This window comes from Emys orbicularis, chromosome 3 (assembly GCF_028017835.1).
Source record: "Emys orbicularis isolate rEmyOrb1 chromosome 3, rEmyOrb1.hap1, whole genome shotgun sequence".
Taxonomy (NCBI): Eukaryota; Metazoa; Chordata; order Testudines; family Emydidae; genus Emys; species Emys orbicularis.
The window spans coordinates 201,885,263-201,901,399 of record NC_088685.1 but is presented as its reverse complement, the minus strand read 5'-3'; the positions used below and the strand labels follow the sequence as shown (position 1 = coordinate 201,901,399).

The 16,137-nt window shown below is 42.6% G+C and overlaps 1 protein-coding gene across 1 annotated transcript in view; it reads left to right on the top strand.

Moving 5' to 3' along the window:
- Positions 1 to 395: 395 nt before the first annotated feature.
- Positions 396 to 16,137, top strand: part of EHBP1 (EH domain binding protein 1) — a 331,567-nt gene continuing 315,825 nt past the window's right edge. Inside the window, exons 1-2 of the mRNA XM_065400845.1 lie at positions 396 to 619; positions 1,959 to 2,385. Coding sequence (XP_065256917.1) covers positions 2,282 to 2,385 — 104 coding nt within the window. The 5' untranslated portion in view covers positions 396 to 619; positions 1,959 to 2,281. The remainder of the gene's footprint in view (positions 620 to 1,958; positions 2,386 to 16,137) is intronic.

Here is a 16,137-nt window from a genome sequence, read left to right as displayed (position 1 = left end):
CCACGCTCGCTAGTGTCATTTCCCCTCCCCCAGAGTGACAACTCCTCACTCACCGCCTCCTTCCCTGAATCAACCCGACACCTGGGAGACATCAACCAATCGCTTTATATCGTTCTCTCATTGACAACGTCATTCACCAATCACCAAGCTCCGCAATAAAAACAACCCCGCCCTCAAGCACAGCAGCCAATCAGAGAGCGATCCAGGACCCCTCCTCTCCCCGCCTCGTTATGCACGGTCCCCGTCTCTGCCCACTGAATGATTGACGTCAGTCCTCAGCCAATTAACTTTCGCACTGTTGGGCAGGCTCACGCCTCTGCCAATGGCGTCCCCAGAGCAGTGAGGTTCGGTTGCGCGGGGGCAAGTTACTGTGAGCGGCGCAGTTCTCCAGGCGGAGAGTGATGGTTGTGGAGTGAGCGGGTGCGGGGAGCCCTGGATTGTTCCTTGTACTGGGGAGGGGGGACAGAGGCGCCTGGAGCAGCTTGTGCCATGTGGCCCTCGGAGGAATGGACCGGTCCCCGGGTGCCGCTGCAGTAATGGGCAGCGGCGCTAGCCCCGCGGGGTGCGTGGTGCCCGCTCCAGCCTGGCCGGGATTAACTGTGTGAGGAGCCGCAGGAAGGTAGGTAGAGGAGGGGCAGGGCCCCTGGCTGCTCGTGCCGGCTGGGTTACTCCCCCCCCCCCCTCAGGAATCCCTCCGCATCCTGCCCCCTCGCTGCCGGCCCCAGGCAGCTTCATCCCGGGCTCTGGTCCTGCCCCCAGATGGGCCAGCTGCTTTGCCGAGGACTGGAGCTAGCAGCTCATCAGTTACAGTGACACATGTCTGGTGAGGCAGTGAAATGCCTCCTGGGGGCCGCGCTCAGCAAGGAGAGCTCCCTCCCCGCCCCCAGGCTTTCCCACCAACCCTCCCCCCCCATTTCATCCCATCCCGTCTCCCACCAACCCTCCCCCCCCATTTCATCCCATCCCATCCCGTCTCCCACCAACCCTCCCCCCCCATTTCATCCCATCCCATCCCATCTCCCACCAACCCTCCCCCCCCATTTCATCCCATCCCATCCCATCTCCCACCAACCCTCCCCCCCCATTTCATCCCATCCCATCCCATCTCCCACCAACCCTCCCCCCCATTTCATCCCATCCCGTCTCCCACCAACCCTCCCCTCCCCATTTCATCCCATCCCGTCTCCCACCAACCCTCCCCTCCCCATTTCATCCCATCCTGTCTCCCACCTAGGGCATCAGTCTTTCCTTCCGCCTCTTACAGACCAGAGATTTCACCCCTCGCACCTAGCAGATCCCCTGCCCAGGAGGAGGGGATTTAGCTATCCCTTTCATGCCTCTGTCCTTTTCCTAGAGATGCTGCGTGTTTCACCGTTTCTTATTTCTCCGGGCAGGAGGGAGAAGCGTTTCAATGCAGTGCGGGAGATGGGGATCCTAGGCAGCCCTGGTTCAGGAAATATCCCTGTCTCCTCTTTCCCTTAGCATGAACGTTTACAGAATCAACACCCTCTTGCATACAGTGTGTGCACACACTCCCCTGGGGAGAAAAGTGGGGGGAGGAAACAACTGTTACACCTTTTGTCATCAGCTGGAAGACAAAGAACTTGTCTTTGCTTCCCGTCTGTCCCTCCCTCTGGGTGCATATTGGCAGCACCTCAGCTGCTCTGCACTGCTTCCAGGAGATGCTTCATAAGGCTTTAGGATGGCCCTGACCTGCGCTTTTTTGTTGTTGGTGGTGCTGATAAAAGGACATGTTGATATATTTCCAGATGGACTTTGCATTCCTGAAATTGCTACTGCATTTTTATTCTATTCTATTTATTTATTTATTTATCTGGGGGAATGTGTGTGTGTTGTGGTTCTCTATGGATGAAAGGTACAAGGTTGCATACAGTTGCAACATCATAGCGTGTAACACATTAACCACTGTTTCTCCCCCTTTCTTCTTTGTTTTCCAGTCTGGCAGTCTGCACATCACCCAGCGCATGAGAAGGAATGATGACTCCATGAGGGAACTTCTTTTCAATCACTCATTCACCCAGTCATGTCTCAGGATGCTCCCAGCCAATAATGTGCCATTCACCTAGACTGGGATTTACCCTGTGAAAGGGAGAGGTAGAACATGAGTCCTAAACATAACCTCAAGCTCTTTCTTTTGCATCATTTTTGGTGTATTTATATGTAGAACCCTGAGCATTGGGCACATGCACTGCTAAACCTGCTTTGCTAGATCCAAGAGCTGCAGCTGTGTGTTGGACTCTGATATTTTCTCATCGTCATCATGGCTTCAGTTTGGAAGAGACTGCAACGTGTTGGGAAACATGCATCCAAGTTCCAGTTTGTGGCCTCTTACCAGGAGCTGATGGTCGAGTGCACCAAGAAATGGTAAGAAATGTGGTCAAGTGAGTTGCTGATGCTGGAGCATGGCTGTTGCCTGTTCAACTATGTGGTTTCCCTCCTTTAGTGCAGAAGCTGCTGGGTGGGGTGCAGATCTCTCTCTTAACAAGTGCCTTCCACCCCCATGGGGTTAATTATTGCACTCTAGTTTGATCATTTTAGGTGGTTGCTGCAGTATTAGACTGTGCATTTATTAGATATGAACTTTGATTTTTAGCAGCCTTATTTATTTATTTATTTATTTATTTTTTAACGGAAACATTTCCAAATGTCAACACAAGTCTCAGAGATGGGTGTGATAAGCCAACTGTAACATCAAAGGGATATAGGGATTTGACACATTTTTCAGAGTGATAGTGTATCTTATTTTATTCTGGGTAGATATGACTTTTCTTGCCTAAAGACTTCTCTTTCCCCTTCCATCTTTTGAATGGGAAGAGTGAGGACACAGAGCCTTGGGAATTATTTGAGTTATTTGCTGAGTCAGACAAGAATTTCGTGCTGTAATGGCCCAGTGGAACATATTTAGAGCTGGCTAGACTGCAGCAAGCAATTAACTGTATGGGTCTGTCTCAGTCACACCTCTCTCCTTATGCAAAGTGGACTCCTAGAGCTGATTGGATTTTTTGGTCTTGTTTTGCATGGAGGACCAGGATCTAGGTTTTGTTTTTGGTGTTTTACTATGCAAAGCCAAAAAAATCACATTAAAATACATTATACTAAAACTGAAGTTATCTATTAGTAGGCCAGGAAGGCTTGCATTATTTTTCATGTTCATAATGGACTCAATTCTGTAATGTCAGTGGGAAGTGAGCGTACTTGAAAACTTCCAAAACGGCACTGTAAATCATCTGTAGCAAACTTAAAACTTAGTTTCTATTATTGGCTTTTCTTCTTGTTGGCCAGCTTGGCACTAGCATTGGATGCTTTTAGTAGTTATGAGTAATTGCTTCTGCTAAGTTAAATTGTTAGAAATATCAATCAAACATACTTGAATCGTAATACTACCCCTATCTTAAAGGGGCACTGTCAAATTAGAAATCACTTTTAAAAGCATTCTCTGCACTTTTGATATTTCAGTTTTAATAAACTTTACAATCTAGAAAATCTAATTGATTTTAATAGTTTTTTAAGGCCAGAAGAAACCATTACGATCAACTAGTTTGATCTCCTGTATAGAACAGGCTATAGAATCTGACCCAGTAATTACTGTATCAAGTCTATTTTACCACTTGTGCTTCTGTTACTTTTTTACATTGCATTTAGCTTGGACAACAAAGCTAAACTAAGTTTGACACAACTTAATTCATGTGGGTAGTGTCATCAGTTCCACACTCCACATAGGTGTAAATCGGGGCAGTCAATAGGCAGGCTGCGGGCCAAATCCAGACCCCCAGACGCTTTTGAATGGACTGCTAAATCTTTTTATTTACTTATTGTCATTATTGTTATTGCAGCCTGAAAAATGTTTCTCTGGAGTCTAGACCATGACTATACCTTGATCAAGAAATTTGGACCTTGAAAAAAAAAAATTGACTATCCTGGTGTAAATGTTTATTGGTAACCAGGATAACCACACTGTTGTGAAATGTTTCAGAGATAAGTCTTTTAACAAATAAAGCAAACTCACCCTATACAATCACTTGATTTGTAGACTCCTCTACACTTTTAAAAAAGAGGAAACCGTCTTAAGATAAAAATGTTCCATAAGCATGAGAGTTAAAATTAAATGTTTCTTCCACAAGTGGAAATTCTGTATAAAACACAGGAATGATAAAAATATTTTTATAACCTTTTAAGTACAGCTTTCTCTGCCTCTGAAATAGACACTAATTTCTGTGTGCTGGTGAGCAATGCTGTCCTTTTTTAAGCTTGCATCTGAGTTTATGGCTGGGTGTAAAGAGCAGAATTGGCATGAGTGACAACAAAATATGAGAAACTAACTGCCTCTGCCCTGCCTCTTTCTGAAGTCAAGCCTAATGTGTATATGATGCGGCATTGGAGCAACAGGGCTACAGTATATTCTTTTAGGTCCACGTTGTAAGTGCCCTTTGATGGGAAATGTAGTAAACACTAAGTCTTATTTTAATGTATTGGCACTCCAACAATACTGTGGTTCTGTAAGAAAATAATGATCCATTCATATTTTAAAATAAATGACAATGCAGTCATAAACCCAACCAAAGCAACATATGGCTGGGAGAAAAGATTGTCTATGAACTCAACAGGAAGAATGCTTATTTACAAGTTGAAGATAAGAAGAAATAATCTTTTGTTCTTCTCAAAATGGATTTATCTTGTGAATTTCATTGTTTTGTAATTGGTCAGTTGCACTGTGCAACACTAGATGTATTCTTGCAAAGTTCTAATACCTTCATTTTGTTTTTGAGTAAATTTTTGTTTATTGTTTTTCTTGTATTGATCTGAATTTTCCTGTGGTGGTCTGAATACTCTCGGTCCTCAAGCTGGTAGCTATGCTGTTTATGTTGGAGGTCACAGACACTCTTGTGTTGCTGCTTTACTCTTTAATTGGATTATTTCTAGGTAAACAGCATATGTCCAGCATAGTGAAGGGATTTTCAGTCTTGCTTTTCCTGGTCTATATAGTTTCTCATGCTTGCTGCTGTTAATGATTATAGACGGCTACTTCCAGAGAGATCATTGATCACTTTATTAATTGTGATGGTATATTTAAAGATGTTAGCACTTCATTATAAAATCTTATTTTCAGGCATTCAATTGAACAGATCTGCCTTTTCTGGGCTCAAATGTGGCATTGTAAATTCCCACTGAAGCATTTAAGAGTTATAGCTGTTCAGCACCTCTGAAAATCAGGTCACTAATTTAGATTCCCTACATTTAAAAAAATATGGCCTGTGTCTTTAATGTGGATTTGTGACTCTAGATACCTCAAAATTTGATATTTTCACATGAATCTCATGAGTTTAGTGCATATAAAAGGTGCTGGCTTGATAGCCCTGGTATCTGACATCCTCTGCTTACCCTAAAACAGGTGGGGGAAGTACAGGCTTTGCAGCCTTACTAATGTATTTCAGCCTTAACCTGGATGAAGTACATATAGTAGGGAGGGGATAGCTTATCCTCTGTCCATTCAGTCCTTGGCCCAGCTTCTGAGTCTATCTAGTACAAATGGCGGTGGTGTGCTTTTTATGGTGTGGACACTTAGTCAGGGAGAATTGGACTGAAAACCACCAAACTCATGTTCATATAGGCCCCCTGAACAGTCATTGGTTGGTTACAACATCTATTCACTATCTGGGTTGCCAGAGCAAAAGTTTTTCTCTATCTGAAACATTAATGTATTTAGAACCTGTGGAGGGAGTAATTTGATGACTCTCTTAGATTGCATGTCTAGCTCAGTCAGTCTCGATGGAAGAATCCAACCAACCAAGCTCCCCTGTAAATGTGTGATTGCTTTGAGCGTCTGGAAATGCACTTATGTCGGCCATAGTGTATAAGAAATGAAATTGCTCATATCCCCTTAGACCGTGAGCTCTCTGTGGCAAGGACTGTCTTTATTTTGCTCATTTATATGTTGCCTAGCAAATTTGGGTCCTAACTAGGCCCCCAAGATGCTACCACAATATATATAATAACTACGCTTCCACTGAGATAGGCCTGAATCTTACAGAGTTGATTTTAAACATGTTGCTAAGCTCCTTATGTATTGTTTCTTATCAGATTCTTCTAATACCAAGAGGCAACACATTCACTGTTAAAAACATTGAGATTATGACAGGAAATAATAAGTGACCACAGAGCTGTAACTAAGCATTTTAGCACCTGGGGTGAGCAAGTGTATTTGTGCCACTTAGAGGTGACACAGGGGGGTGGGGGGGACTGCACTTGTGGAGTTGTGGGGTCAAATGCCTCCCCAGATTTCTGCCTTCCATTTAGCATGGAGTTTTTCAAACTGTGGGGTGTGCCTTCCCAGGTAGACCTGTCACAATTTGCTCCCTCTCGCCTATCCCATCATCTGGTCCAGAAGTAGCAAATTGTGATAGGGCATCAACCATCCATCACAAATTTGCTACCCCTAGACCAGAGGATGACAACTGGGAGAGGCAGCAAATTGTGACAGGTGGTTAATACGTACCTATAGTGCACCGCACTCTGAATCAGTACAAGCGCTCTTGGTGAGAACACTCACAGCGGACACAAGGAGTCAAGTAGGCATGCACACAAGTGACATACTAGCTGCGGTGACTGTATGCTGACATAACTTGAATTAACATAAGTTTGTAGTGTAGATATGGGCTTGGATATATGAATTGTTTGGGAGAGGTAACAGCAAAAGTCTGAGGCGAGGCCAAGATTCACTCAGGGGTTGAGACTCCTACTTTTGTGGATCTGGGTCTCCTGCACCTTAATGGCTCAGGAACAAAAAGACGCATAAAAGGAACCAGTATCACTAATTTTTTTTTTTTTTTTTTTTTTTTTTTAAAGATCATGACTTGGGGGTGTATACCTCATGATTTTTGAATTCTTGTGGTTGTCAAGCAATCATGGACCTATAGCTGGGTTCGAAAAAGAATTAGATAAGTTCCTGGAGGACAGACAGGTCTATCAATGGCTATTAGCCAAGATGGTCAGGGACGAAACCCCATGCTCTAGGTGTCCGTATCCCTAGTCTCTGATTGCCAGAAGCTGGGAGTGGATGACAGGATCACTCAATGACTGCCTGTTTTATTCATTCCCTCTGAAGCATCTGGCATTGACCACTATTGGAAGACAGGATACTGGCTTGATGGCCCATTATTGACCCAGTACGGCCATTCTTATGTTCAGTAAAACTTACATACAACTTTTGCCTTTGAGAAGGATTTAATATGAGATAGTATATTCTACACGCAAGTAGTGACATGCAAAAAAGCACTAAGAACTGGCTTGAGAGGCAAAGTAACAGTGAGAAAGGCAATCTCCATTGGTGGAACAAATGAAAATGAAGTAGTTTTGACACCAGGCTAGGAAATAGATTGGAAGTCACATGGTCCTACAGAATAAACTTGTGCTATAAAAAGAAAGAGAAAAAATTTAGAATTAAAAATTCCAAATTAAAAATCACAATAAACACATAGGAAGTGCTATGCTGGAAACACAGGTGTCATTGCTATAAATACTAGCAACTATTTGCTTATAAATATTTTCAATGCGTATTTGCTATTAAAATATAAATTAAATAGCACAATGACATCCGTCTTCACAGTGTTGACAAAAGTAAATGATGAAGTGCTAAAAGTAATAAATAACATTTTAAAAAAGTAAACAAATAGAAGGAGCAAAACTATATTTAAAATGGATTACAACAAAGGGAGTGCAGGTTCGGGAATTACAGCAGCAGATAAGACGGATTTATGAACTGCTAGGAGACTTTATGCAGACATATAAACTGATAAGGGATTCTTTTAAATACCCAAAATGTGTGACAGGTTCTTTTTTGGGGGTGTGTGTATGAAATATTTCATGGAATCAAGTCTCCTGCAGCACCTCAGTATGTTATATCTGGTAGAGAAGAGCTGCCGTGTCTAGGCACTGGGATGCCTGTGCCTTGAAAAACAGCCCTGGGACTGTTCTGAGGGAGGGGAAATAAAAAAGTCGCTCTCCCCTCCCGCCCTATTTTTGAAAACACTGCAGGTGTCTCACCCTATCGGGGTAACTGTTACCCCGTCTGCCTCTCCCTGTTCCAGGGTTTTGCCTTCTGCCACCCCCTGGCAGTGCCTCATCCATGGGCTTAACCCCTGCTCTTACGCACTCCTTCCCTCCCCGATTTTGCTTCTGGGCCCCTTCAGCAGATGTTACTGAGCATGCTCAGTCTGTGTATGCATGCTCAATAGGAGCCAACCAGTGCACTCAGCACCCTGCTACGGTCCTAGCACCACGGAGAGCCTGCTCCAATGGTGCTGACGTCGCTAGCACTGATTCTGCGCACTGCCCCATTTTAGTGCCCCTGCTGGCTCTGTGCCCTGGGTTGCTGCCCCGCTTTCCCCACCATAGTTACAGCACTGAGTGACTCCGTAAGGGGTGCCACTTTAGTAGCTTTCTTAATCCAACTCATTGTGCCTATTCCTTGCAATATATACAATACCCTTCACCTTCTGTATAAAACTCTTTGCTTTTATAAAGCTTTTTTGCTAAACCTTTTACGTTTCTAAAGTGATTAGACTTCTCTATGAAACTGCCCGCACTGACTAAAGGCTTAATTTTCTTGTGAGAAACGTCTACCTTTTTTTGGATCAAATAGAGGTATTCTAGTGTAGTTCCTGCATCTTAAAAATATCTTTCTCTCTTGGAAATGAAGCAATACTTGAATTTTTTTCATCTGTTTTTCTCCTCCATGGTAGTTTCATAACTGGATGCTGCAAGAACTTAAGATTTGGCATTTAATGAGCATGGCAGAGATTCTTCAGGCTTTTTGAGATTCCACAGTTCACTCTAGTCAGTTTGCCTTCCGGTCTCTGCTTTCCAACAAGCTCCTGAGCGCTGAAGGAAAGAACTGGAATTTACTGGCTGTTGCAGAAATAGAGATTGCTTGCGCAGGGCCTGATCCTGGAAGGTGCTCAGTGCCTTGCAGGATTGGGCCCACAGGGGAGAGTCTTATGAGTGTATGGGTGTGATTGTTCAGTAAAGATAATTGTGTGGCAAGGCAAGGTCAATCTGCAGTTTATATCCGGAGTTCCTAAAGTCTTTAATGTTGTGGACCACTTTAGTGTAGCCACTTCCCCTTTTGAGCAACTGCTTGTATAGAAAAGGCTTGGCTCTGCCCGCCGCCCCCTACGTCTACCCCTCACAAGTTAGGGTTTTATTCTCTCAAATCAATTCTACTCCTCTTTGTATTCGCAGTCAGCTTTCCTGCTTCCCACATTGAAAATTGTCCCTAGCTCCAAAATCAATTAACTTTCTCCCAAAGTCAGTTTTTAACCCTCACCAACTCTCAACTCAAAATTAGTTCTCCACCAACCACCACAATCAGCTTTTAGAAATCTATTTCCCCCTCCTCCAACAAATCAAAATGAATTCCTTCTCCACAGTCAAAATCAATTCTCAGCCCTCACACTCTGACTTACCCACTTTCCCCCAAAATCAAAATATGTAGAGCCCTGCAAATCTGTGGATATCCGCTTTATAGCTGCATCCGTGGACCGTTTTTGCGGCTTGTGGATTGGATGTGGATACAAATTTTGTCTTTCTGCACAGGGCTCTAAAAATCTGTTCCTCCGTCTCATCTGAAACTCTGTTCTCCTTTCTTTCTTGTCCCTGCTCCGAAGTGTGTAGCTGTTGGGCTCCCTGATTGCTTCCTGCTAACACCCCTTTCCAGTTGCTGGCTCCTTAATGCTTATTTCTTTCATTCCCTACTCTGTCTTCTACTTTGTCATCCTTTCTATTCAAACTTTCTATTTGCCCCGCCACCATCCTTATGGCTACCCAGAATTGCCATCAGGGCACTGGGAAGGGAACCTCTGATCAAGATTAGTGTGTTTGTTTGTTTTGTTTTTTAAAATGCTATTTTTTCCTCCAAAGAAGTTTAGAAATACGGGAGGGAGGAGTTGGAGGTGGGTGTGAAATGTTTCTCGCTACATCTACAGGATGTTTTTTAGATAGATTTTTAAGTAGATGCAAAAGGCTTTAATATTATTCTCTTGACACCGTTCCTTCTACCCTTCTAAAATGTTATGGCTAGATTACTTTATTTCCACAGTGCATTCTCTCTCTCGCTTTTTTTTTTCTTTTTCTTTTGCATGTGTTGTGATATTTGGTGCAGTTTTTCAAGCCCTACTTCCTGAAGTCATGATGTATACAATTAAAAAATAAAAATAAAAAATGGAAGCCCTTGTGGTTATAGAGGAAAGCTTAAAAATGTCAATCCAGAGGCCATGACATTGGAAGGCAAATAAAAATAACCTAAAAGCTGGTTTACAAATAAGTTTGTGATTGAATTAAAAAAAAAAAATCTTGACTCTTGTGGGCTTGATTTGTGATCGGTGAATGCTTGGGATTGGCAATACTGCATTCTTGTGCCCCAATCCCACAAAGACTTGTTGCTTGGCATTGTGTTTACTGTTACCAGTGAGACAATTTACAGAAATTAAGCAGTGTGCCTAATAGTAAGTCTTTGTAGCATTGGGCCTGTAATGAAGTATTTCTCAGAGAAACACAATTTATTACTGAAATTTCTTGACTTGAGTCAGTGTCCCAGCAATGGGAAAAACAATTGTGCACATAAAAAAGTGGATTATAGCTCAATATAATGGGACGAACCCACTGTAATAGGTTGGTTTTTATTTCACTAAGTCTCTCTTTTGAGTGTGGCGAGAAAGGATGTCTTATGGACAGGGCCGTCCTTAGGATTTATGGGGCCGTATGCAGTATTATTAAACTGGTGCCCCTATGCCAGCGCAACTGGTGCTCCTACGCCGGCACATTCGGCTCTGTGAATATGGCCCCTGCCTTCTGCCTAGTAAGGAGACTGCAGTACGCGCTGGGTGTGCGGGAGCTGACCCGCTCTTACCTGCTGTTCCGGTCATAGGCGCGGACTCTGTGGGTGGGTGCTCCGGTGTGCTTTTCTCTGTTCAGGAACTCTGTTTTGTTTTATTTATTTGTAAAAGCTTCTCCCTGTCTGCGCTTAAGAGTCTGTGAAGTCTTCTGCTTTGGCTACCTAGTGACTCAGTTTGTGTGCAACTTCCTCTCCGTGATGATGGAGTAGAATTCCAGCAGGCTATTGTGCGACTATGGAACAGCATCAAGGTTTCCTGTCCACCTGTGCCTATGTTCTGTGGCCCTCTGTAGGAGACTAGAAATTCTGCAGCTGTTCAAATTCAATTTTTAAAAATGGAGGTTTTCAATAAATGTGCAAATAACTAACGGTGAATACAGCAGACCCTGTTTTATGCTTTCCTAACATTTTCAGTCTTCAACATAAGACACTTTTGTATTAACAGTGTTTAAAGAAGTTGTCAGGTGGGAAGCTGGAGGTTTTGACAGTTGACTGTTGGCACCTGGGGAGACATTGCAGAGAGTTCAGGACTGGGGCCCAGGCTAAAATTAGCAGAAATATATATCCAACGTCACTGACATCTCGGTTGTCATCTTTAGGATTCCAAGTTCACAACTGATTGAGTTGAATAAGACATTCACAGACTCACCTCTCAGCTAATGTTTCAGGCTGCCTGTAGTCGCATGAAGTCTGTTTCTGTTCACATGTTGAAGTTTTCTTCACAACCATGACTTTTCCTTTAACAAAGAACTAACAAACAAAAAAATCTTATTTTCCAGAGCACAACTCTATAGCCAGGGGTGGATTCTACAGCTATTAAATTGTGGGATCTGCAAGGCCCAGAATATTAATAATTTCGGGGATAAACAGGATTATGGTTTTATTCTGCATACACATCCAATATGTTGTTGCCGTGCTGTGTGATGTATTTATAATGACTTAATATAAGCAGCCAATAAAACGTTTCTGTGGACTCAGTATTTCTCTTCCTCCTGTATAAAAATTGGTGCCTTTGAAAAATAACCTGTACTTTGTGTTCCATTAGATTTCAAGCTATCCTACGGTCTCTTCATATAAACTTGGCTGCACAGTGCCCCAGAATAACACCTATCTTTAATTTGCTCCTGAGCTAACAGTAATTTACTGACACCTGTACAATTATAGTACCCAGATCCTGCTTTTGAAAAACAAGGAACCACTTCATGATAAATAGCAAGACAATGATGTATACAGTCTACCTGGGAAAACTTCTTTGCATACCCACTGACTTTAGCATTAAAAAAATCCATATTAAATAAAATAAAATAAGTAATTAGAGAATCCGGCGTGTTAATACAGTTCACAGTGCAATGTATAATGCTACTCAATTCACATCATGAACTTCCTTTATTTTGAGTGATGGCTCATTAAGTAAATTCTGAATCCCTTTGTTTATCAAAGTGCGTAGGAGGAGATTTAAAATAATAAAGAACTGTCAAAACAGCTTACTGTTCTTTTCAAATAAGGAACTGCACCAGCGAACTGAGAGTTCACTGGGCTAACCTGTGGCCAGCGTAGTTGTAATGCATCAGCAAGGGCCTTAGCCTTAACAGATGTCCTGTAACACCATCCCTTCTGTTTGTCACTACTGTTTGTCTGCCTCATCACTCCCAGCCACCATAACTCTGGCCATGTTAGCCATGTATGGTTTATTTTATTTTGGTTGTGTGGATTTTTTTGGTGGTGGTGGCTGATAACTGTGGGAAAATGGAATTGGTGTCCTGGCCATTCCTGTAGGTAACCTGAATGTTAGTTTAATAGGGCTATGAAAGATTGAGATGCTTATGGCAAGATGCTCAGAAGAGCTCTGCACCAAGTTAGCTGAACTCTTTTGAAAAATCTGGCCATTTGCTTTGGTGTCTTAATGTGACCTGAGCTCTTCTTCAAATTTAGCCCATAGTGGACACAGTACTTGGAATAAATGTCTGTGGGTCAAGCAAGTTAACATAAATGAAAAGGTTTTTTTCTTTTGTTTCTGTATCAGAACTTTGATCTATAAGGATGCTAAAAAGAGAAGAGGCCTGCCTGTCTGTCATTTAGTTTCTAGTTGCACAAAGCCAAGGAGTTTAGTTTTTCATTAGCCATAGTTTCTGAGGAATATATAGCCTGTTTCCCATTATCAGTAACTTTAGCTTATAAAGAACGCTTCTCCTGCGAAAATTATTTTTTCTTTTGCTCACCAGTACACAGTTTAAAGATCTGCTGTGATGGTACTTCCTTTGTCTGTTAATGGCTTTTTGCACTCTTGATAAAATCACTTTTCATCCCTTCAAACAACTGCCTTATAATCTCCAGCATCTGCACGTCTTTTCAGAATACAATTTTGAAACTGGCTGTGCCATTACTAAAGGTATTTTTATTCCTGCGGACTTTTTGCATATACTACATGCTGTTTGAGTTTCATCGGCATTGAAATGCATCCAAGAGTAATCGTAAAACCACTGGGTTCAGAAAGCTCTCTTTGTGGCTGGTTTAATCATGAGAGTTGCTGACTGAGAACTGAAGAAATTGGGGACGGTGTTACAAGCAACCTTAGCATCTATACTTACTGCAGGTCCTGGGAATCTCCTCTGTTGTTGGTGTCCTGATGCTTTTTTCAATCCATGGCAGTAAAACTTAGTAGGATGAATCCCTGTAAGGAGAGATTATATGCCAGTTGCTCCACCACAAGAGCATAGGCCTTTGAGAGAATGGGAGAGTATATTATAGAAAGATCTTTTCCAAACAACTTCAGCTCGGAAATAACCTTCCTTTTAAACTGAAAATTAAATGTATAACATGCGTCTTTTCTACTACCCTGTTCCATGAGAGCTGTAAGCAGCCCTTTTTCTTGAGCAAATTAAGCCTGTGTTTTTAATGTGCCATACCTTCAGTATGATAAGGGCACTTTAATATCCTCCATCTTCTAATGTTGAGGCATTTTCTGTTTGCAAAATTAATTTTTGACCCCTGATTGGGGTATTTTTATATTGGTTTTCTATCTTCTTGTCATCTGTATTTTGGAGTGGACGGATTCTAAATCAATTTGTCTTGTGAACCCTGTGCTCCACAGCTGTTAACCAAAGCCTACCTCCCATTGTCAATGCCCCAAGAAGGGCTGCACCACACTGGAGGAGGATAGTAAAGATATGTGTGTTACCTGCATATTTCAGTTCCTGGGATGTTCTCTCATGGTGGTGCTTGTACCTTAGCAGTATTAGTTGCCTCTAATACAGGGGTTTCCAAACTTTAACAACCTGTGAACCCCTTCACTAAAATTTCAAGGCTTGTGAACTCCCCCCCCCAAAAATGAATATTTCCAGGGATTTTTTCTTACCTCAGCATAAATTATAAGAGCAGTGATCTTGGAAATATAAAATTTGTTTTTATGATATGCTTATTACACACTATTAATTATCATTACAGTATTTTTATTACATTATGAAAATGGCAACTCACTTCCAAGATCTCACTTCTGTAGCTTGTATCACTTTTGATTAAGCCTGTTATAAGACAAGGCTCCTATCAAGGTGCCAGTAGAAAAAAGAGGTGCGGGGGCATTGCACCTGGAGGCCTGGGGGGGCCCGCTGGAAAAAAAAAAGGGGAGGGACCTGCGGGGGGGCACGCTGCCACAGGGATGGCACGTGACCCTCGTCACCCCGCCCCCGTACTGGTGCCTCTGGCTCCTATGTTTCATCAAGGAGTATCAGATGTGAAACAGCATGAAGGTATTTAAGAAGCCAACTCAAAGAGTTCCTCCTACACAAGCACTCAGGTCTTGAGCAGTCCAGGCAAACAATGCACATTACAACAAAGCTTAAACTTGTTCTTCATAATAATTTAAAAACAACACTAGCAGCCTATTTAATTTTAAAAACAGCAAAAAATAACCACCTCCCTTTCCATTTCTTATAAGGAGTCTTGAAGTTTAAATCTCCTCAGTGTGATAGATATGTTTGCTTTGATCTGCTTAGCTCTTGGAAGTCCCCAAGGTTCCGGGCTGCTGGCCCCGTGCTGCCCGGGGTCCCTATGGACAGCTCTGTCCACCATTAGGGAACTTTTTCCAAGAACCCCCTGTAACATTTCGTGAACCCCCAGGGATTCACGAACCCCATTTTGGGAACCACTGCTCTAGTAAATCTAGTAGTGCTGATATGGTTACTAGCACTAAGGACAGCTACACCAGCTTGTTTCATGGGCTTAGCAGAGGGAGCGGGGACAGGAGTATGAGGTCTTGTGCTCAGGGCCCAACTCTGTACTCAGAAATGAACCCTGGTAAAGCATTACATGCCAAAAGTCGATTACCTCCTAGAAAAAATGCTGACTCTTTAAATTCAATAAATTTGTCCTAAAATATTTTTATAGAACTGGAACAGATATTGTGAAATGCTTCTTGATTTAGCAATGAAATATCACGTGCAGGGCTCTGCCTTGATTCATTGTTAATGGTAAGGTCTGCAAAATTATAGAACATTTTTCCTTGAGTTATTTTAGAGTATAGGAAAACCTATCAGAATATATCTAGGGTGCATCTGGGACTGTCCCAGCCTGGGTGTTAGTTCCGCATGAGCTAGTGCACTAAGAGTAGCAGTGTAGATATTGTGGCATGAGCAGCAGTACGGGGTAGCCCCCTGAATGTGGACTCAAGATATGGGCACTGTAACTGTACTGGTGTCAGTGAATTACTGTTAGCTCAGGAGACATTTGAAGATAGTTGTTATCTGGTGGCGCTGGGCAGCCAAGTATATACGAAGGGAAGGAGGTTAGCTTGAAAGCTGGTGGAATACAGAAAGAATGTTATTTTTTCAAAGGCACCAATTTTTATACAGAAGGAAGAGAAATACTGAATTCACACACATTTTATTGGCTGCTTACCGGGGGTTAGGTGGGCTTGTATTGGGTGGCTAGCCTGTGCTGCAGTGTCCGCACTGCAACGTTTGTATACCTGGCCTGGGAGTCATGCTCCCAGCTTCAGTGTAGTCTAAGATAAATTAGGGTGACACATTTATGCTCCATCTTGTGAGAACTACTGATGTTCTTAAAAATAATAACGATGACGACAATAAACCCATGAAGTTCCCAAGAAACAGAAAGCTGCTTTCTTGTCAGCCTGGTGGAACAGGATCCCCGTTCTCTTCTTTCTTCTGTGCTTTGGAACACATGGGCAGCCAGAAAGTTTAACTCATGGAAGGAGTGAGGATAAACTATAT